General features: G+C 35.1%; 1 protein-coding gene across 1 annotated transcript; it reads right to left on the reverse strand.

The window, feature by feature from the left end:
• Nucleotides 1-11,149: 11,149 nt before the first annotated feature.
• Nucleotides 11,150-13,124, reverse strand: LOC102669502 (protein MAIN-LIKE 1-like). The gene is made up of 6 exons (XM_006595219.1): nucleotides 12,903-13,124; nucleotides 12,751-12,789; nucleotides 12,397-12,669; nucleotides 12,134-12,294; nucleotides 11,409-11,943; nucleotides 11,150-11,326 (listed from the first exon to the last, which is right to left on the reverse strand). Exons 1-6 carry the CDS (start codon nucleotides 13,122-13,124, stop codon nucleotides 11,150-11,152), a joined length of 1,407 nt encoding a protein of 468 aa, XP_006595282.1.
• Nucleotides 13,125-15,498: the final 2,374 nt, after the last annotated feature.

Here is a 15,498-nt window from a genome sequence, read left to right on the forward strand (position 1 = left end):
CCTTTGAAATCTTACATATGTTGGTAGCAACTATTATATCTTACTGTATATGTTCTCGTATAAGGCTTAGAGATACCCAAGACGTAAAGCAACAAAGATCTTTATGGATTCCATGAGCCATCCTCTAACGTGAAAGAAATTGTGCAGAACCAATATATCCAACTAAAACATGGAAGAATGTGCAGAATCTATATATCAAAATGAATAAAGAAGAAGAAGAAAAATATAACAGCAATACAAATAAATCAATGATATGAACAGTGTTTGAGTAGATAGCATAAACTATACAGGAATGAGAACCAAATGAGGACCAATCCATATATAGAATCTACACATACTGATCTAAAAGCTATAAGTTGTTTGAAGGGTGCAGTGAGGAAATTCCTTGCTCTTTAACTAAGGCAAAAATTTCACAGCATCATTCGACCTTGTTTTCAAACTGAAAGACTATTTAAGCACTTAAAAACACAAACCAAATTACACATCAATTTTTTTTGTGTTTTCTCTAGTAAAATTCCAATGATTTAAAACAATTTATCAACTTCATCTCACCCACTAAAAAAATTCTTAAAGAAAGAATATGTAAAAGAAAGAATTCAAAACCTATAATTACCAACTATAATTGCAGGGAAGAAACCTGCAATTGTCATTATGCAGTTAGAAAATATCAATAAGTGTGTGAATAAATAACCCATTAGATATAATATTGTATGCAGATTGAAACAACTTTGTCAACAACTTGAATAGAAAATAATATATGTGCTTCCTTTTCACTTTTACATTATGTTCCATAATAAACCCCATATGGAATTACTTGACTTTAAAGTGATAAGGTACCAAGTTGCCTATTTTAAATCGAGTTCTAAAATTTTATAGTCATGAAAATTCAATTAGTAAAAGGAATACCAAAATGGAGTATTGGAAATTGTATTATTACCTTTGGTGGATCCCATTTTTCCATTTGAACTACTTTCCTTCTGTGTCTTTGTCTTCTGTTAATCATAATTAGTTATTCAAGTGTTGGTGGCCTCCTTATCACGTGTCTTTCTTAATCTTCATTATCAAAATCCTTAGCTCTTAGTTCTTGTGTACTTGAAGTTTCTTTTTTTCAAGATATCATCCCTTTCAAGGAAGCAATATTGATAAAATATGAATATATAGTCATGAGATCTAAAGGACTGATAATTAGTTGAAGGCAATAGAACCACATCGATAGCAGCTAGCTGGACTACTGTAGAGGATATTCAAAGTTCTATGTATTTGGTGAATCAACAACCAAGAAAAGCTCTCATTTGACTCTTCAAAATATCAATTATCTATATGGACCAACAAAATGCATGGGTTATAATCTCTGCAATTACCATAAAAAGTGTTATGGAAGTGATGAAGAACAAACAAGAACAACAGCAGGAGATGCAGCAGAACAAAAATATCATACACACAGATTGTAATAGAATTGAAAGAGAAAGAGATGAGAGAAAGAACGCACAAACAGATTTACGTGGTTCACCTTGGGTAAGGCTACGTCCATGGGAGGGAAAAACAAAAAGCTTTTTATTATGGTCGCAGTATACAAGTGGAAGCTTCTCTTATATGGAAAATACAGTGCATCCTTGCCTTATATAGGTAGAGGACAAAACAAAAAAATAACAGAATAAACTTCCAAATGGATTTTGGTCACAGCCTAACAATTCACCACCTTGAACTAACATCCATATAGGACACAAACTGCTCCCTCCAAGCACACATGAACTTAACCCCAACAATCAACATTGAGCAAGCTTAAGCAGTGATCAAACTTGCTCTTTGGAACTGGATTTGTGAACATATCAGCAGGATTGTGCAAAGTGCTGACCTTATGAATTTTGATTCTTCTTTCTGACCGAATGAAGTGATATCTAACATCTATATGCTTGGTTCTATCATGATGTACCTGATCCTTGGCCAAGCATATAGCACTAAGGTTGTCACAGTAGATGTTAGCATATTCTTGATTAATTCTGAGATCATTTATCAGACCTCTTAGCCAAATTCCTTCCTTTGCAGCTTCAGTAAGAGCCATATATTCAGCTTCAGTAGTTGAGAGGGCAACAGAAGGTTGAAGTGTTTCCTTCCAACTCACCAAGCATCCACCAAGGGTGTAAGCATACCCTGTTAATGACCTTCTCTTGACAAGATCAGCAACAAAATCTGCATCAGAATAGCCAGTGAGGCAGCAATCTGAGTGAGATCCATAGATCAAACCTACATTTGCAGTCCCTTTAAGATATCTGAAAATTCTCTTCACAGTCTTCCAATATTCCTTCTGAGGTTGGTTTAAGAACCTACTAACCATGCTAACAGCATAAGCAAGGCCAGGTCTGGTGCAGACCATGGCATGCATGAGACTGCCAACAACACTTGAGTATGGAACCTTTGACATATAGTCCTGATCGGCTTGAGCTTGAACCTTTATCACAGCAGACAACTTCTCTTTTTCTAAAAAGGGAGTGTTGATAGGTTTAGAATTAGCCATTCCAAACCTCACAAGTATCTTTTGAATGTAATCCTTTTGAGACAAAAATAGCATTTTCTGAGTTCTGTCCATGTAGATCTCCATTCCTAAGATTTTCTTTGCAACCCCTAGATCTTTCATATCAAATTCACCACTCAGGAGGATCTTCAGATTTTGTATATCACACATGCTTTTTGCTACAATAAGCATGTTATCTACATAGAGTAGAAGATAGATCATTGATCCATCCTCCACCTTGTTGTGATAAACACAGCAATCATAGAGACTTCTCTTGAATCCTTGGCTGGTGATAAAGCTGTCAAACCTCATGTACCATTGCCTTGGAGATTGTTTCAAACCATACAAGGACCTTTGTAGTTGACAAACATACATTTCTTTTCCTTGAACTTCAAACCCTTCAGGCTATTTCATTAGAATATTTTATTCCAATCTTCCATGGAGAAAGGCAGTCTTGACATCAAGTTGTTCAAGTTCCAAATCTTGGTTTGCCACAATAGCAAGCAAAACCCTGATGGATGTATGTCTGACCACAGGTGAAAAAATTTCGTTGAAATCTACTCATTCTTTCTGGCTGAATCCCTTGGCAACTAACCTAGCCTTGTATTTTATCCCTTCCTTTTCTGAAAGACCAGGTTTCCTCTTGAATATCCACTTGCAACCTACCACATGTCTTCCTTTAGGTAGTTCAACAAGTTTCCAAGTTTGATTCTTATATAAAGATTCCATTTCCTCTTTCATAGCTAACAACCAATTTTCAGCTTCAGGATGATTGATAGCTTCTTGATAAGTGGCTAGTTCATTTGAATCTATTTCTTCAGCTACATGTAATGCATAGGCAGCCATGTCTTCAAAACCATATCTTTCAGGAGGTTTAGTGACCCTTTTTGGTCTCTGATTGACTCCAGAATTAAGCTGTGGAGGATCAGGTTCAGCAGTCAAATGAGACTCATTTGCACTGAAATCTTCTAATTTCTCACCTTCTTGAAGAACCACAGGAGATGTTTCAGAATGATCCCCTTTTTCCGAGTCTTTGGCTGCAGATTCTATATCCTTTTCTTGAGGAGATTGGCAGCTCTGTGTTCCAACAATTGGAACCTCAAGCTTGGGATGAAACAGGTGTGATTCATCAAAAATTACATCTCTGCTGAGAAGAACTTTCTTTTCCGAGGGTGACTAGATCCTATAGCCTTTCACCCCATCACCATAACCCATGAATAGACCCTTTCTTGATCTAGGTACCAGCTTTCCTTCATTGACATGATAATAAGCATTGCAGCCAAATACTCTTAGGTTTGAGTAGTTTGTTGTTTTGTCATTCCAGATTTCAATAGGAGTTTTAAGTTCTATAGTAGTAGAGGATGTTCTATTGATCAGAAAACAGGCTGTATTGATAGCTTCTCCCCAAAAACTTCTGTTGAGACCAGCATTAGACAATAGGCATCTTGTTCTTTCCAGAAGTGTTTTGTTCATTCTTTCAGCAACTCCATTTTGTTGAGGAGTGTTCCTAACAGTAAGTTTTCTAGCAATCCCTTCATCTCTGCAGAATTTGTTAAATTATGTTGAGCAAAACTCCAAGCCATTATCAGTTCTGAGTTTTTTAACTTTCCTTTCAGTTTGTTTTTCAATCAGTGTTTTCCATTCTTTGAAGCATTTGAAAGCTTGACTCTTCTGACTCATGATGTATATCCATGTCATTCTTGAGTAGTCATCAATTATGGACAGAAAATACCTTCCACCACCTAGTGAAGGTACTCTTGCAGGCCCTCAACAGTCAGCATGAATGTAATCAAGAGTTCCTTTGGTGGTGTGAATTGCTTTAGGAAATTTAATCCTATGTTGCTTGCCGAAAACACAGTGCTCACAAAATTTCAGTTCATCCAGTTTCTGATTTCCCAACAGCTGTTGTTTTTTAAGTATCATCATACCTTTTTCACTCATATGACCTAGCCTCATGTGCCACAATTGAGTTAAGTCAGGTATGCTCTTATTGGATCTTGATGCAACAACTACTAGACCATCCTCAACACATGTTGTACCTTGAAGTATATAGAGATTACCCCTCTTTATACCCTTCATCACCATTGTAGAGCCTTTCTGAATTTTCATCCCATTTTCAGTGCTGCATTTGAACCCCTTTCCATCCATAATACCTATAGAGATTAGGTTCTTCTTCAGCTCTGGAACATGCCTAACTTTAGTGAGTGTTCGGATAATTCCATCATGCATCTTGATTTTTATTGTGCCAATTCCAATTGTCTTGCATGGGACATCATTTCCCATGAAGACATTTCCACCCGATTTCTCTTCATAGGTGTCAAACCAGGTTTTGTTAGGACACATATGAAAGGAACAGCCAGAGTCTAATATCCACTAATTTTCAGAATGTTGGTGATGATCAACAACTGAGAAAACAAGCTCATTTTCAGATGTGGAACCTTCCTTCGCAACAGCAGCAGATGGTTTGCCCTTTTTCTTAGGACAATTTTTCTTCCAATGACCTGGCTCCTTGCAGTAGTTACAGATGTCCTTTGGATGGACATGAGTCTTTTTCTTTCCTTTAAACACCTTTTTCTTGATGTTCTTGTTAGAGTTAGAGACAACAAGACCAGATCCATTTGATTCTTCAGAATTTCCAAGTGCTTTAGATCGAAGTTCCCTTGAGTATAAGCTGGATTTCACCTCCTTCATGGTGACACATTCCTTACCAACACTAAGAGAGTTGACAAAGCTCTCATATGATGGTGGTAGAAAGGCTTACAGAATCATGGCAGCATCTTCATCCTCTATCTTAACATCTATATCTCTTAATTCCATCAAAATAGAATTTAATTCATCAAGATGATCCTTAAGAAATGTACCTTCTTTCATGTGTAAACCAAATAGACGTCTCTTTAAGAAGAGCTTGTTGCAAATTGACTTAGTCATATACAGCTTTTCCAACTTGAGCCATAAGCCACTTGCAGTTTCTTCATTTGCAACTTCATATAAAACTTCATCAGACAAGGAAAGCAAGATTAGTGAGTGAGCATTTTCTTCTTGTTCTGCAAGTTCTTCAGTCTTTGAAGCAGAGGCCTTTTCTTTTGATTCAGAAGCCACTTCTTTCTTCACAGATGCAGAAGCAACAGGAGCCCAAACACGTTGTTCCTTCAACAAAGCACGCATCTTGATTCGCCACAAATTGAAGCTGTTCTTTCCATTGAATTTCTCAATCCTGATTGTGTTTGACATGATTTCTTGAGTGTTCTTGATCACAAAGAAGAAGCGAAAGAACCAAAAACAAGACTCCCACAGCTTGATCTTTATATTCATACGAGAATCTTGAATTCCCTTGATCGCAACTTGAGCTCTTGATACCAGTTTGTTATGGAAGTGATGAAGAACAAACAAGAACAGCAGCAGGAGATGCAGCAGAACAGAAATATCATACACACAGATTGCAGCAGAATTGAAAGAGAAAGAGATGAGAAAAAGAACGCATAAACAGATTTACGTGGTTCACCTTGGGTAAGGCTACGTCCACAGGAGGGAAAAACAGAAAGCTTTTTATTATGGTTGCAGTATACAAGTGGAAGCTTCTCCTATATGGAAAATACAGGGCATCCTTGCCTTATATAGGCAAAGGATAAAACAGAAAAATAACAAAATAAACTTTCATATGGATTTTGGTCGCAGCCCAACAAAAAGTTTGGGAAATCGTTTTTTTTAAGTCATGGCTTGAAATGGATACTTCGTCATCAGGGTTTAGGTACATCATCATCCTATCGTCAATTTAGGTACAAATTTACCAAACATGCATAACAGCAAAAAGGGAAAAAAACTTGCCTATTGGATGCTTCTTCATCAATAGCCTAGGAAAATAAAAAAGGAACCAAAAATAGAGTTGAAAAATCAGTAAGAAAAAATAACTATTATTAAGAAGAAAACATGCATAACAACAAACAAAATTAGAATCTTGCAAATAAAAACAAATAGTAATGAAACAAACATGCATAACGGCAAAAGAGGAAAAAGTGTGCCTGTTGGATGCTTCTTCATCGATAGCCCAGGAAAATAAAAAGGAACCAAAAACAGAATTGAAAAACCAATAAGAAAAAATAACTATCATTAAGAAGAAAGCATGCATAACAACAAACAAAATTAAAACCTTCCAAATAGAAGCAAATATCAATGAAACAAACATGCATAACAGTAAAAGGGGAAAAAACTTGTCTGCTGGATGCTTCTTCGTTGATAGATTGCCAACCTACAATCACAAAGAAATGGTAAATCATTTCCTTACCGCTTCAAATTTAAAAGAATAAGCATGGAGAAAAATAAAGCCTTAGTGCCAGAACAGATTAATAAAGCATCACCAATAACAAAGCATCCTTACAATCTCCTTGTATCTCTCCTCATCTAACCCTCTTCTCGAAAATAAAGCATGCATAGTTCAATTGTTAAATACCATATTAGGCAGCCAAGATCAATGTCAAAACTGGGAAAAATAACTAAAAATTAGAACCTTGCAAATAAAAAAAAATAGTAATGAAACAAACATGCATAACAACAAAAGAGGAAAAAACGTGCCTACTGGATGCTTCTTTGTCGATAGCTCGGGAAAATAAATAAAAAGAAACCAAAAACAGAATTGAAAAATTAGTAAGAAAAAATAACTATTATTAAGAAGAAAACATGCATAACAACAAACAAAATTAAAACCTTTCAAATAGAAGCAAATATCAATGAAACAAACATGCATAACAGTAAAAGGGGAAAAAACTTGCCTGTTGGATGCTTCTTCGTTGATAGCCTGACAAAATTAAAAGGAATGAAAAGAGGAAAACGGTGACAGATTATTGAAAAAGATAAAAGGAAGGGGAAAAAAAGTGGAAAAGAAAAAACCTTTGTGAGAAACAGGAACTTTCTGGTAAGAGGAACTTGCATGAATGATCCTAACACCGATTTTCATGTTGGGTCGAGACCAATTGTAAGCGATTGAACGCGAAATACCATTGAGCCACAAACACCCTGATCCAAATAAAAATTGCAAAAAATACAAAATGATAATGTGAGGTGCAGAGCTTGCATGCAAATCCAGATAATTAAGAACTGAGGAAAATGCATAAAAACTCGAAATCAGACAAAAAACGGTGATAGATTAGCGATAAGCAAAAGGGGCTTACACGATCAGTATGTATATCCTTTGTAACCTTCGATGGCTTCACGAATCTCTTTCCTGCGGAGGAAAATGATGACAAATTATTGAAAAAGATAGAAGGAAGGGAAAAAAGAGTGAAAAAGAGACATGCACAACAGTCCCTCCTTGAACTGCAAAAACAACGAAAGAGGAAGAAGAGAGCCAAGCGAATAAAACCCGGAATGACCAACCCAAAAGCACAACCTCACACCAAGAACAAAATCAGCAGAGCACGTGGCAGCAGAAAATAAATCAAGCATGGACGTGTCAACAAAAACTACAAATGGGAAAATTGAAACTGCAATATCAGAACCAACGCAACAAAAAGCAGCAATCCACGTGCTAGAAAACCAAGCCCAAAACTGGAGGGATATAAATTGACGAAAAAGTCAAGAAAATTACCACATGTCAAGCTCTCAGCCATGGGCACACCAGTAATTTTGACATACCTCAGTTTTATTAGATAGATATTGATGATTGATGCATTAAATAATATTAAATAAAAATAACATAATATTTATAATTGAATTATATTAATAATTAAATTTCATAACTCATAATATAAAGTGTTGAAAATTATGCCTGACGTAACATACAAGTGTGCGAAACCCGACTAAAATGAAACGAGGATCGATCACACACAAAGTAAAACTCATCTAACAACTATACCCAATTAACTTTTATACAAAATATTTTTTTATGGATGTTTTAATATGTTAAATTACATGAATAATATATCAAAACACATAACGTCTTATTTCAAAATAAAATATAAAAAAATATGTTTTTCTTATATGTCACAAAAATATCAATAATTACTCATTTTTTATCAATTTTCTTTTCAATGTACACCAACAAATAATCAATAAAAAAATTATTTTCCATATCATTACTCATTGTAAGCTTGTTATTAAAATATTAAACTAAAATATGAAAAACTAAAAATGCATTTCTTTTATGTGGTGCGGTGTATTTTAGTCTTTTTCAATCTAGCCGGCAAAAACTAATTGCATAATAATTTAAACAATAATAAAATATTAAAGATAAAATATGAAAAAAAATATTGATTTTATAATTTAGAAATAAAGTTAACACATAAAAACTAATTGTATAACAATTCAAATTAATATATATATATATATATATATATATATATATATATAATATTAACTCTTAAATCATTTTTTTGTTAGAAATCCAATCAAGTGAGATTAACTCTGAAGGAATAAAGATCACCAAATAAGTTTTGCATCTCTCAATACATTATCAGAAAATTGAACGGTTAGCATATTTTAAAAACTAAGTCATCTATCAACTATAGTAAACCTTATTAGATTTTCAAATTAGATTATTTTACTTAATAAAAAATAATTTGTTTTAAAATAAATAAATAATACTAATCTATTAATTTTTTAGATGAGAAAAAATTCAGAGGGGACAGGATCCCTCCTCCTAACCTGGGTCCGCCTCCGAGTTCAACGACATATCATCACTGGCGAAGCTTTGTTGTGATTAAGGGGTCGTGACATCCCAAAAACCATTATATAATATTCATATTTACATTTTTAATTGTCACTGATAATTTGTTATAACATCCTTCTATACTTCCTACACCCCCTAAAAGACATGAACGGACACAAATACCCCTATCTCTCCCAAGTAAGCCACGTCTCCCCCCAATACCATCATCGACCCAAACATCACTGCCGCAACCATCCAACACCACCGTCCACGACCATCATGCAGAAAAACAACTCTAATGAAGTCGAGAACAAAAGAAAGCTGTAAAATTTGACTCTATCCTAGAAAGGCATTTCCATAATACACTGTTTTTTTTAATACCTCGATCATTGTTTTTATGATAGTATAAAAACATAATTCTAGAAAAAAAAAAAAAACCTTCTCAGATGTATAAATACATAATTTTGGAAAGGTCTGGAAGTATAAAAAATAGTATTCCATAAAAACCTTTTCAAAAGTACAAAAATATGCTTTTAGAAAGGTTTTTTCAGAATAAATTATTTTTTATACTTCTAACAAGGCTTTTATGAAATTATATTTTGTACTTTCAAGATGGTCTTTCTGTAATTATATTTTTATACTTCTAGAAAAACCTTATAGGAAGTATAAAAAAATAAGTATATTTTGGAAAGACCTTTTTGGAATAGGGCAATTTGTACACCTATCTTTGATTCTTGATTCATCTATGACTTTGCGCCTTCTTTCCTGCATTTGGGTGGTTCGACGCTGGTGTAAGGTGGTTTGCAAAAAGTGGTTTGGCGCTAGTATTGGGTGGAGGCGAGGCTTTGGAAGAGGCAGGAGTATTTGTGCCAATTCAGGTCCTTTGGGTGTGTAGAAAGCAAAAGAAAGAGGTGCAGGAAGTAAAATCTGAATCACTAAGCACACAACAAATATGAAGATTGCAAGATGCCTTTGTTTTGGAAGAGAGTGTTGTTAGGTGCACCAGCATTATTGTTGGTGCACCCAACATTCTAAAAAATTGACAAAATTGTCTTTGTTTGATTTTCTTCTTACGTACCGATCAACTTGATTCGTAAGAGAAAAATAATAATTTATTAATTATACAATATATTTAAAGATATTTATTTCATTAATTATAATATAATTAAATATATTTATTTATTTTATTAATTATAATATATTTATAAATATTGATTTATTATAAATAATTAATTTTTAATATATTTTTTTAGAATAAATTTGTTTAGAAGATGATATTAAAATACTTACTCAATCTCATTATAATTATTGTTTAAGATTATTTTATACATATTAATAAAAATCAATAAATACATAAAAGATAATAATAATTTTATAAAATTAATATTATCATCATTAATTTATTTTTTATTTTTATAATTAATCATATCATTAATATTATAAAGAATATAAAAAAATAATTAGTATTATATTAAAAATTAAAATACTAACTACTTTATAATACATTTTTTTACATGATCATTAGTATAAGAGGGAAAATAGTAATTATAAGAAAATTTAAAAATATTAGTACATTATATAAAATAAGGATCTTAGATAACGAATGATGTCCATTTTTTGTTTAATTTTTTTTCTACGAAAATATTAATTTATTTTTTTGTATGACCTCTATTCATGATGTCCATTTTTTGTTTAATTTATTTTTTTCTACACCCTTTTCAACTTCTTTATTTCAATTATATTTAAAATTATTTTTTATTAGTTGGTAAACTAAGTTAACTAGACCATTTATAATAATTTACATATATTATAACTAAGTTAACTAGACCATTTTAATAACACGTGTGTATATTGACACAAATGGAATACACAATCAATAGAAATAAATAAAACTAACATTACTACTGAAAATAAATAAAACCAACAATACTCATAAAATGAGTTCATGTACAATATATGTATATACATGGAATATCAATATAAAATATGTAAATAAACTACGCCTGATCCGTACGCCGCCTGCATTTAGACCTAACATATACTAGATGATCCTGTGTCACACTCCTGGCCAACCTGAGGAATTCTTCGATCACCTCATGTGTCAATGAGCCTGACGTGACCACCCCTAGACTCAGATGGCGCTCCAACATCTCAGCAGTGTCATCACAAACTTCCTATTACATACAAAACAAACTAATTACACAAATTATTATGCAAATATTGAGGTAAATGACATAAATTATTAGTATTACTTACCACTGCATGTCTAGGCTCCTCCGCAGATGTCGACGATGCTCCTGGCTCCGGCACGTGAGGGATATTCGTCTGCGAGACCTGAGGGACGACTCGGGGCTGAGGGGCATGACCATGAGGTAGAGGATCTAATGTGTGGCCTAGTGTCATGAAAGGATGCGAGATGCGGAAGAACCAGTACATGTAGTCACTAGAACACTGACCTGACACAATGCACACCTCACCTGCTGGAACGATATGATCCGAGTAGTGCATCCACCTGTCGTGTATATCATCATACGACACCCATGAATCGACAGGAGGAGCAGGAATGGTATGCGTGTATCCAAACTGCCGCATGACCCTCTCTGGTCGGTAATAAACAGCAACAGGCCCCCAGCGCAAGAGACCGAAATAGCATGATCTGACGTGGAAGTCTCGGACCGATCGATGCTCCCCATATGGGATCCAACAGACATCCGGAATTCGAAGTCGGTCCAGGCGCTCCCTATACGCCGGTGTATGAATGCTTTTCACGGTCTTCTTCGTCGCAATCCACCTACATGCACGCGGATAATCCTCATTGTACTCCTAATCAACAATGCAGTCCGCGACTAACAGAAAGTGCTCGTAAATCCAGCACTACAGATGTAACATCAAAATTATAAACATTAATAATGAAAGTGTAACAAAATTTAAAGTTGAACATTGTTGAGGCTAAACGAATGAAAAACATATTTGTTACCTACAGTAGTGTGATGTAACCGTCAAGCTGTCGGTTGTGGCTCATAGATGCATCGTTCAGCTGGTCGTACATATGTACCAAAGCAGTCACTCCCCAGGCGTACCTCTCCGTCATACTGAGGTCACGAAGGGCCTCCAAGTAGACAACATGGACATTGGTTGCACTCTTGTTAGCAAACAGAGTGCAACCCAAAAGATGAAGAAGATATGCGCGAGCCGAAGCTGTCCAATGACCTGCCTGGCATCGGCGCTCATATATATCACATACCCATTGCAGACGTACATACGGTCCACGACACTGGGCTGTCTCAGCCCTGGCAGACTCTGCAGAGACCATCAATAAGTCCACCAGCATCTGAACTGCATCGTCCACGTGCAAGGGCTCAAAGGCGTGTAAGTCGCCAACCACGGGAAGATGGAGAAGCGAGGATACGTCGTCCAGCGTGATGGTGAGCTCTCCCACCGGGAGATGGAAACTAGACGTCTCTCGGTGCCACCACTTCACAAACGCGGACAAAAGTCCCCGATTGTCGGTGTTTACCTAACACGCGATCAGAGGACTTAGTCTTGTACCAACAACAAGTCCCTCAATGGCAGGGACATGCCTGCCTAAAATGTGGACCTTCCTCCCATGAGAAGATAACTTCAACTCAGGACGCTCCTGAATTGAAGTATAAAGGAATGCAAAATTCGTTAAAATCATCATTTAAAGGAAAACTAATTTCAATCATAAAGTATAATTTACAAGTAACTAAAAATAAATATTATAAATACCTCTCCCGTCCAAACACTGCAAGCAACGTGATCCGCATACTGGGTTAACACGGATGGGTTGCTCGGACCACCCGAAAATCCCTCATGCTCATCCTCAGCAGCCTCTGTGCCTGTGTCCGCAGGAATGTCTGCCACAATGTCCTCTACAGCAGTTGGTGCCTCCATCGGGTCATCCTGAACATCTGGCATAGGGATCACTGGCTCATCGTGCGCCGCAGTCATCACGATCTCCTTTGCCCACACCTCTGCCAGTAACCTGACCTAAGACACGACCTAATCCTCTGGTCCTAACCATGATCTGCAAATGAGTACCGCAAAATCCATCACTCATTTCATTTTCTCAAATTTCATGCGTCTAACGCATATAGGCATTATGTTTTATCAGGCACTACTTGGTAGAAAAAGGATATTCGAACTTTGAAATTAAGATATATGCATTGCTTATAAGTGACACTGATTTGGGACAACAAAGCACCATCACCCAATGCTTGTTGAAGCATTTGGTTGACTCAATTCAATTACTCTAATGGCCACTTGTTGTTTTATCATATGTTTTAGTTATTAGAGAGAAACTTGCTGAGCTTTATGAATCTGAGAAACAATGGTCAACAGCATCTCAAATGCTTAGTGGTATTGACCTTGATTCAGGAATCTGAGAAACAGATCATTCCTGTTAACATCAGTATAGTATACCCTAATTCCATGCATGGTTTTGGTTGTGTTCCTCTCATTCAATGGATCAAAGTTAGGGCTTTGTTGCAAGAATTAAGGGTAAAATTTAGGGAAATTTCATTAAAAAGAATTAGTCAAACTGAATAGGCATATGGGATATGTGGGGGATTGATGGTCTACAAGCAAAAGAATAAGGGTTAAAGAATTATCAGGCACTCAAAGAATAATACTCTTAAGGGCAGAGATTTGATTGTTATCTTAAGGATCCATAATAAAAGTAAAGAAAGCTGTAGAAATTGAGAATCTCCCCCAGTTTCATTAGGTGTTGGTGGGGGTAGCATAATTGGATTCCTAAGATCAGCATTTAGGACTGTGGAAGGTGTTGGTGGGGGATGCATCTTTGTGCCCGTGCTTACTCTAGTTGTGATTTTTATCTTTGTAATAATGAGACTAGTTTTACTTGCAATATATGGTTTGTAATATTTGGATAATTTCATACAAACACTAGGTATCTCTTATAATTTTTTAAATGAAGTAATTCATGCTAATCAATCAATACTATTTATCTATAATCATAATTCATACAAGCACTAGGTGTCAACATCTCAATATAATCATAATTCATGCTAATCAATATATACTATTTGGATAATTTCCTAAAAGAGGATTATTCAAGCGTTTGAGAAGTACAATGTGGAGAAAGACGTTGCGGAGCAGATAAAGAAGGAGTTCGATAAGAGGCACGAACCCACTTGGCATTGCATTGTTGGTCGTAATTTTGGTAAGCTTTTTTTTTAATTACTTGTCAATGATTTTGGTACTTGGGTTTACTCAGATTTATGGTTTATATGATTTTTCTTTAGTAGAAATTGAGTAGATGTAGATCTATGTAAGTTAGTCCTTGGTTGCTTCTCTGCGTGATTGGAATTTAGAAGGGATGTTGAAACCTAGGTTTTTGTTGTTGTTCTTGTTGTTTACTTTCTGCTTATCTCTATTCTCTAGCGGAAAGTTGTGGGATGAATGGTATATGATTATGTAGTTTAGTTGGTGTGGTTTGTGTTGTGTACTTGTGTTGATCATTCACCATTCCTAATGTATTGTGGTGTGTAATGGTGACAGACATTTTGTTCCACTAGGCCCTGAACTCAACTCTTTGGTTGTACCCTCATAAGCTTCAGTGGATGAGTGAAGTCTTAAGTCGTTTTCTTGAATTAGTGGTTACTGGAGGAGAACATGGTTGAATGTAACATTGACTATTTACATGTCAATATAATCATAATTCATGCTAATCAATATATACTATTTGGATAATTCCCTAAAAGAGGATATATCTATATATATAGAAAAGTTTATCTAAATAGACCCATAAATGTAACGATTGATGTGTGTTTTATTCTATTCATCATATACTTTATATAACAAGCCTAACTAATATGTATGTCTATGAAAAAAGGATATTAGGTGCTAACCGGGACAAGATTTTTTTCTAATGTGTCCAAGAGTCAGTAATTAGTCATGAAGATATATTTTAGATGCAAATTACAATGTTCAAGTTCAACAATATTGAAACAACCAAAAACAAAATAAGGCAAGCAAACCTAATTAAAGGGGGAGCATTGATTTGCAGGCAATGATTGTACATTCTAAATTAAAATACCCTAAATTAAAATACCCTAATTTCAAAAAAAGCTCACAATGTATCAAAAATTTGGCATTTTTTCAATTAAAATGAAACTGTGACTTTTACGGATCAAGTGATTCGTAAACTGTTTGTTAGTAGTTTATGGATCACGTGATCCGTAAACTACTAACAAACAGTTTACAAATCAGGTGATCCGTAAACAGCCTAGCAACTTCCCGATAGCGGTTTCCGCCATCGCCGGCAACAATGGTGGAAAAAACAAAACTCGAAGAAGAAGCAGAA

Source organism: Glycine max, chromosome 13 (assembly GCF_000004515.6).
Source record: "Glycine max cultivar Williams 82 chromosome 13, Glycine_max_v4.0, whole genome shotgun sequence".
Taxonomy (NCBI): Eukaryota; Viridiplantae; Streptophyta; class Magnoliopsida; order Fabales; family Fabaceae; genus Glycine; species Glycine max.

Excerpts from the sequence above, each read along its gene's own strand:
- LOC102669502 (XM_006595219.1), bottom strand. The coding sequence starts at position 13,124 with ATGACTGCGGCGCACGATGAGCCAGTGATCCCTATGCCAGATGTTCAG. Across the intron at positions 12,790-12,902 it reads GCAGTGTTTGGACGGGAGAG|GAGCGTCCTGAGTTGAAGTT; the intron begins GTATTTATAATA and ends ACTTCAATTCAG. Across the intron at positions 11,944-12,133 it reads GACGGTTACATCACACTACT|GTGGATTGCGACGAAGAAGA; the intron begins GTAGGTAACAAA and ends GCGTGCATGTAG.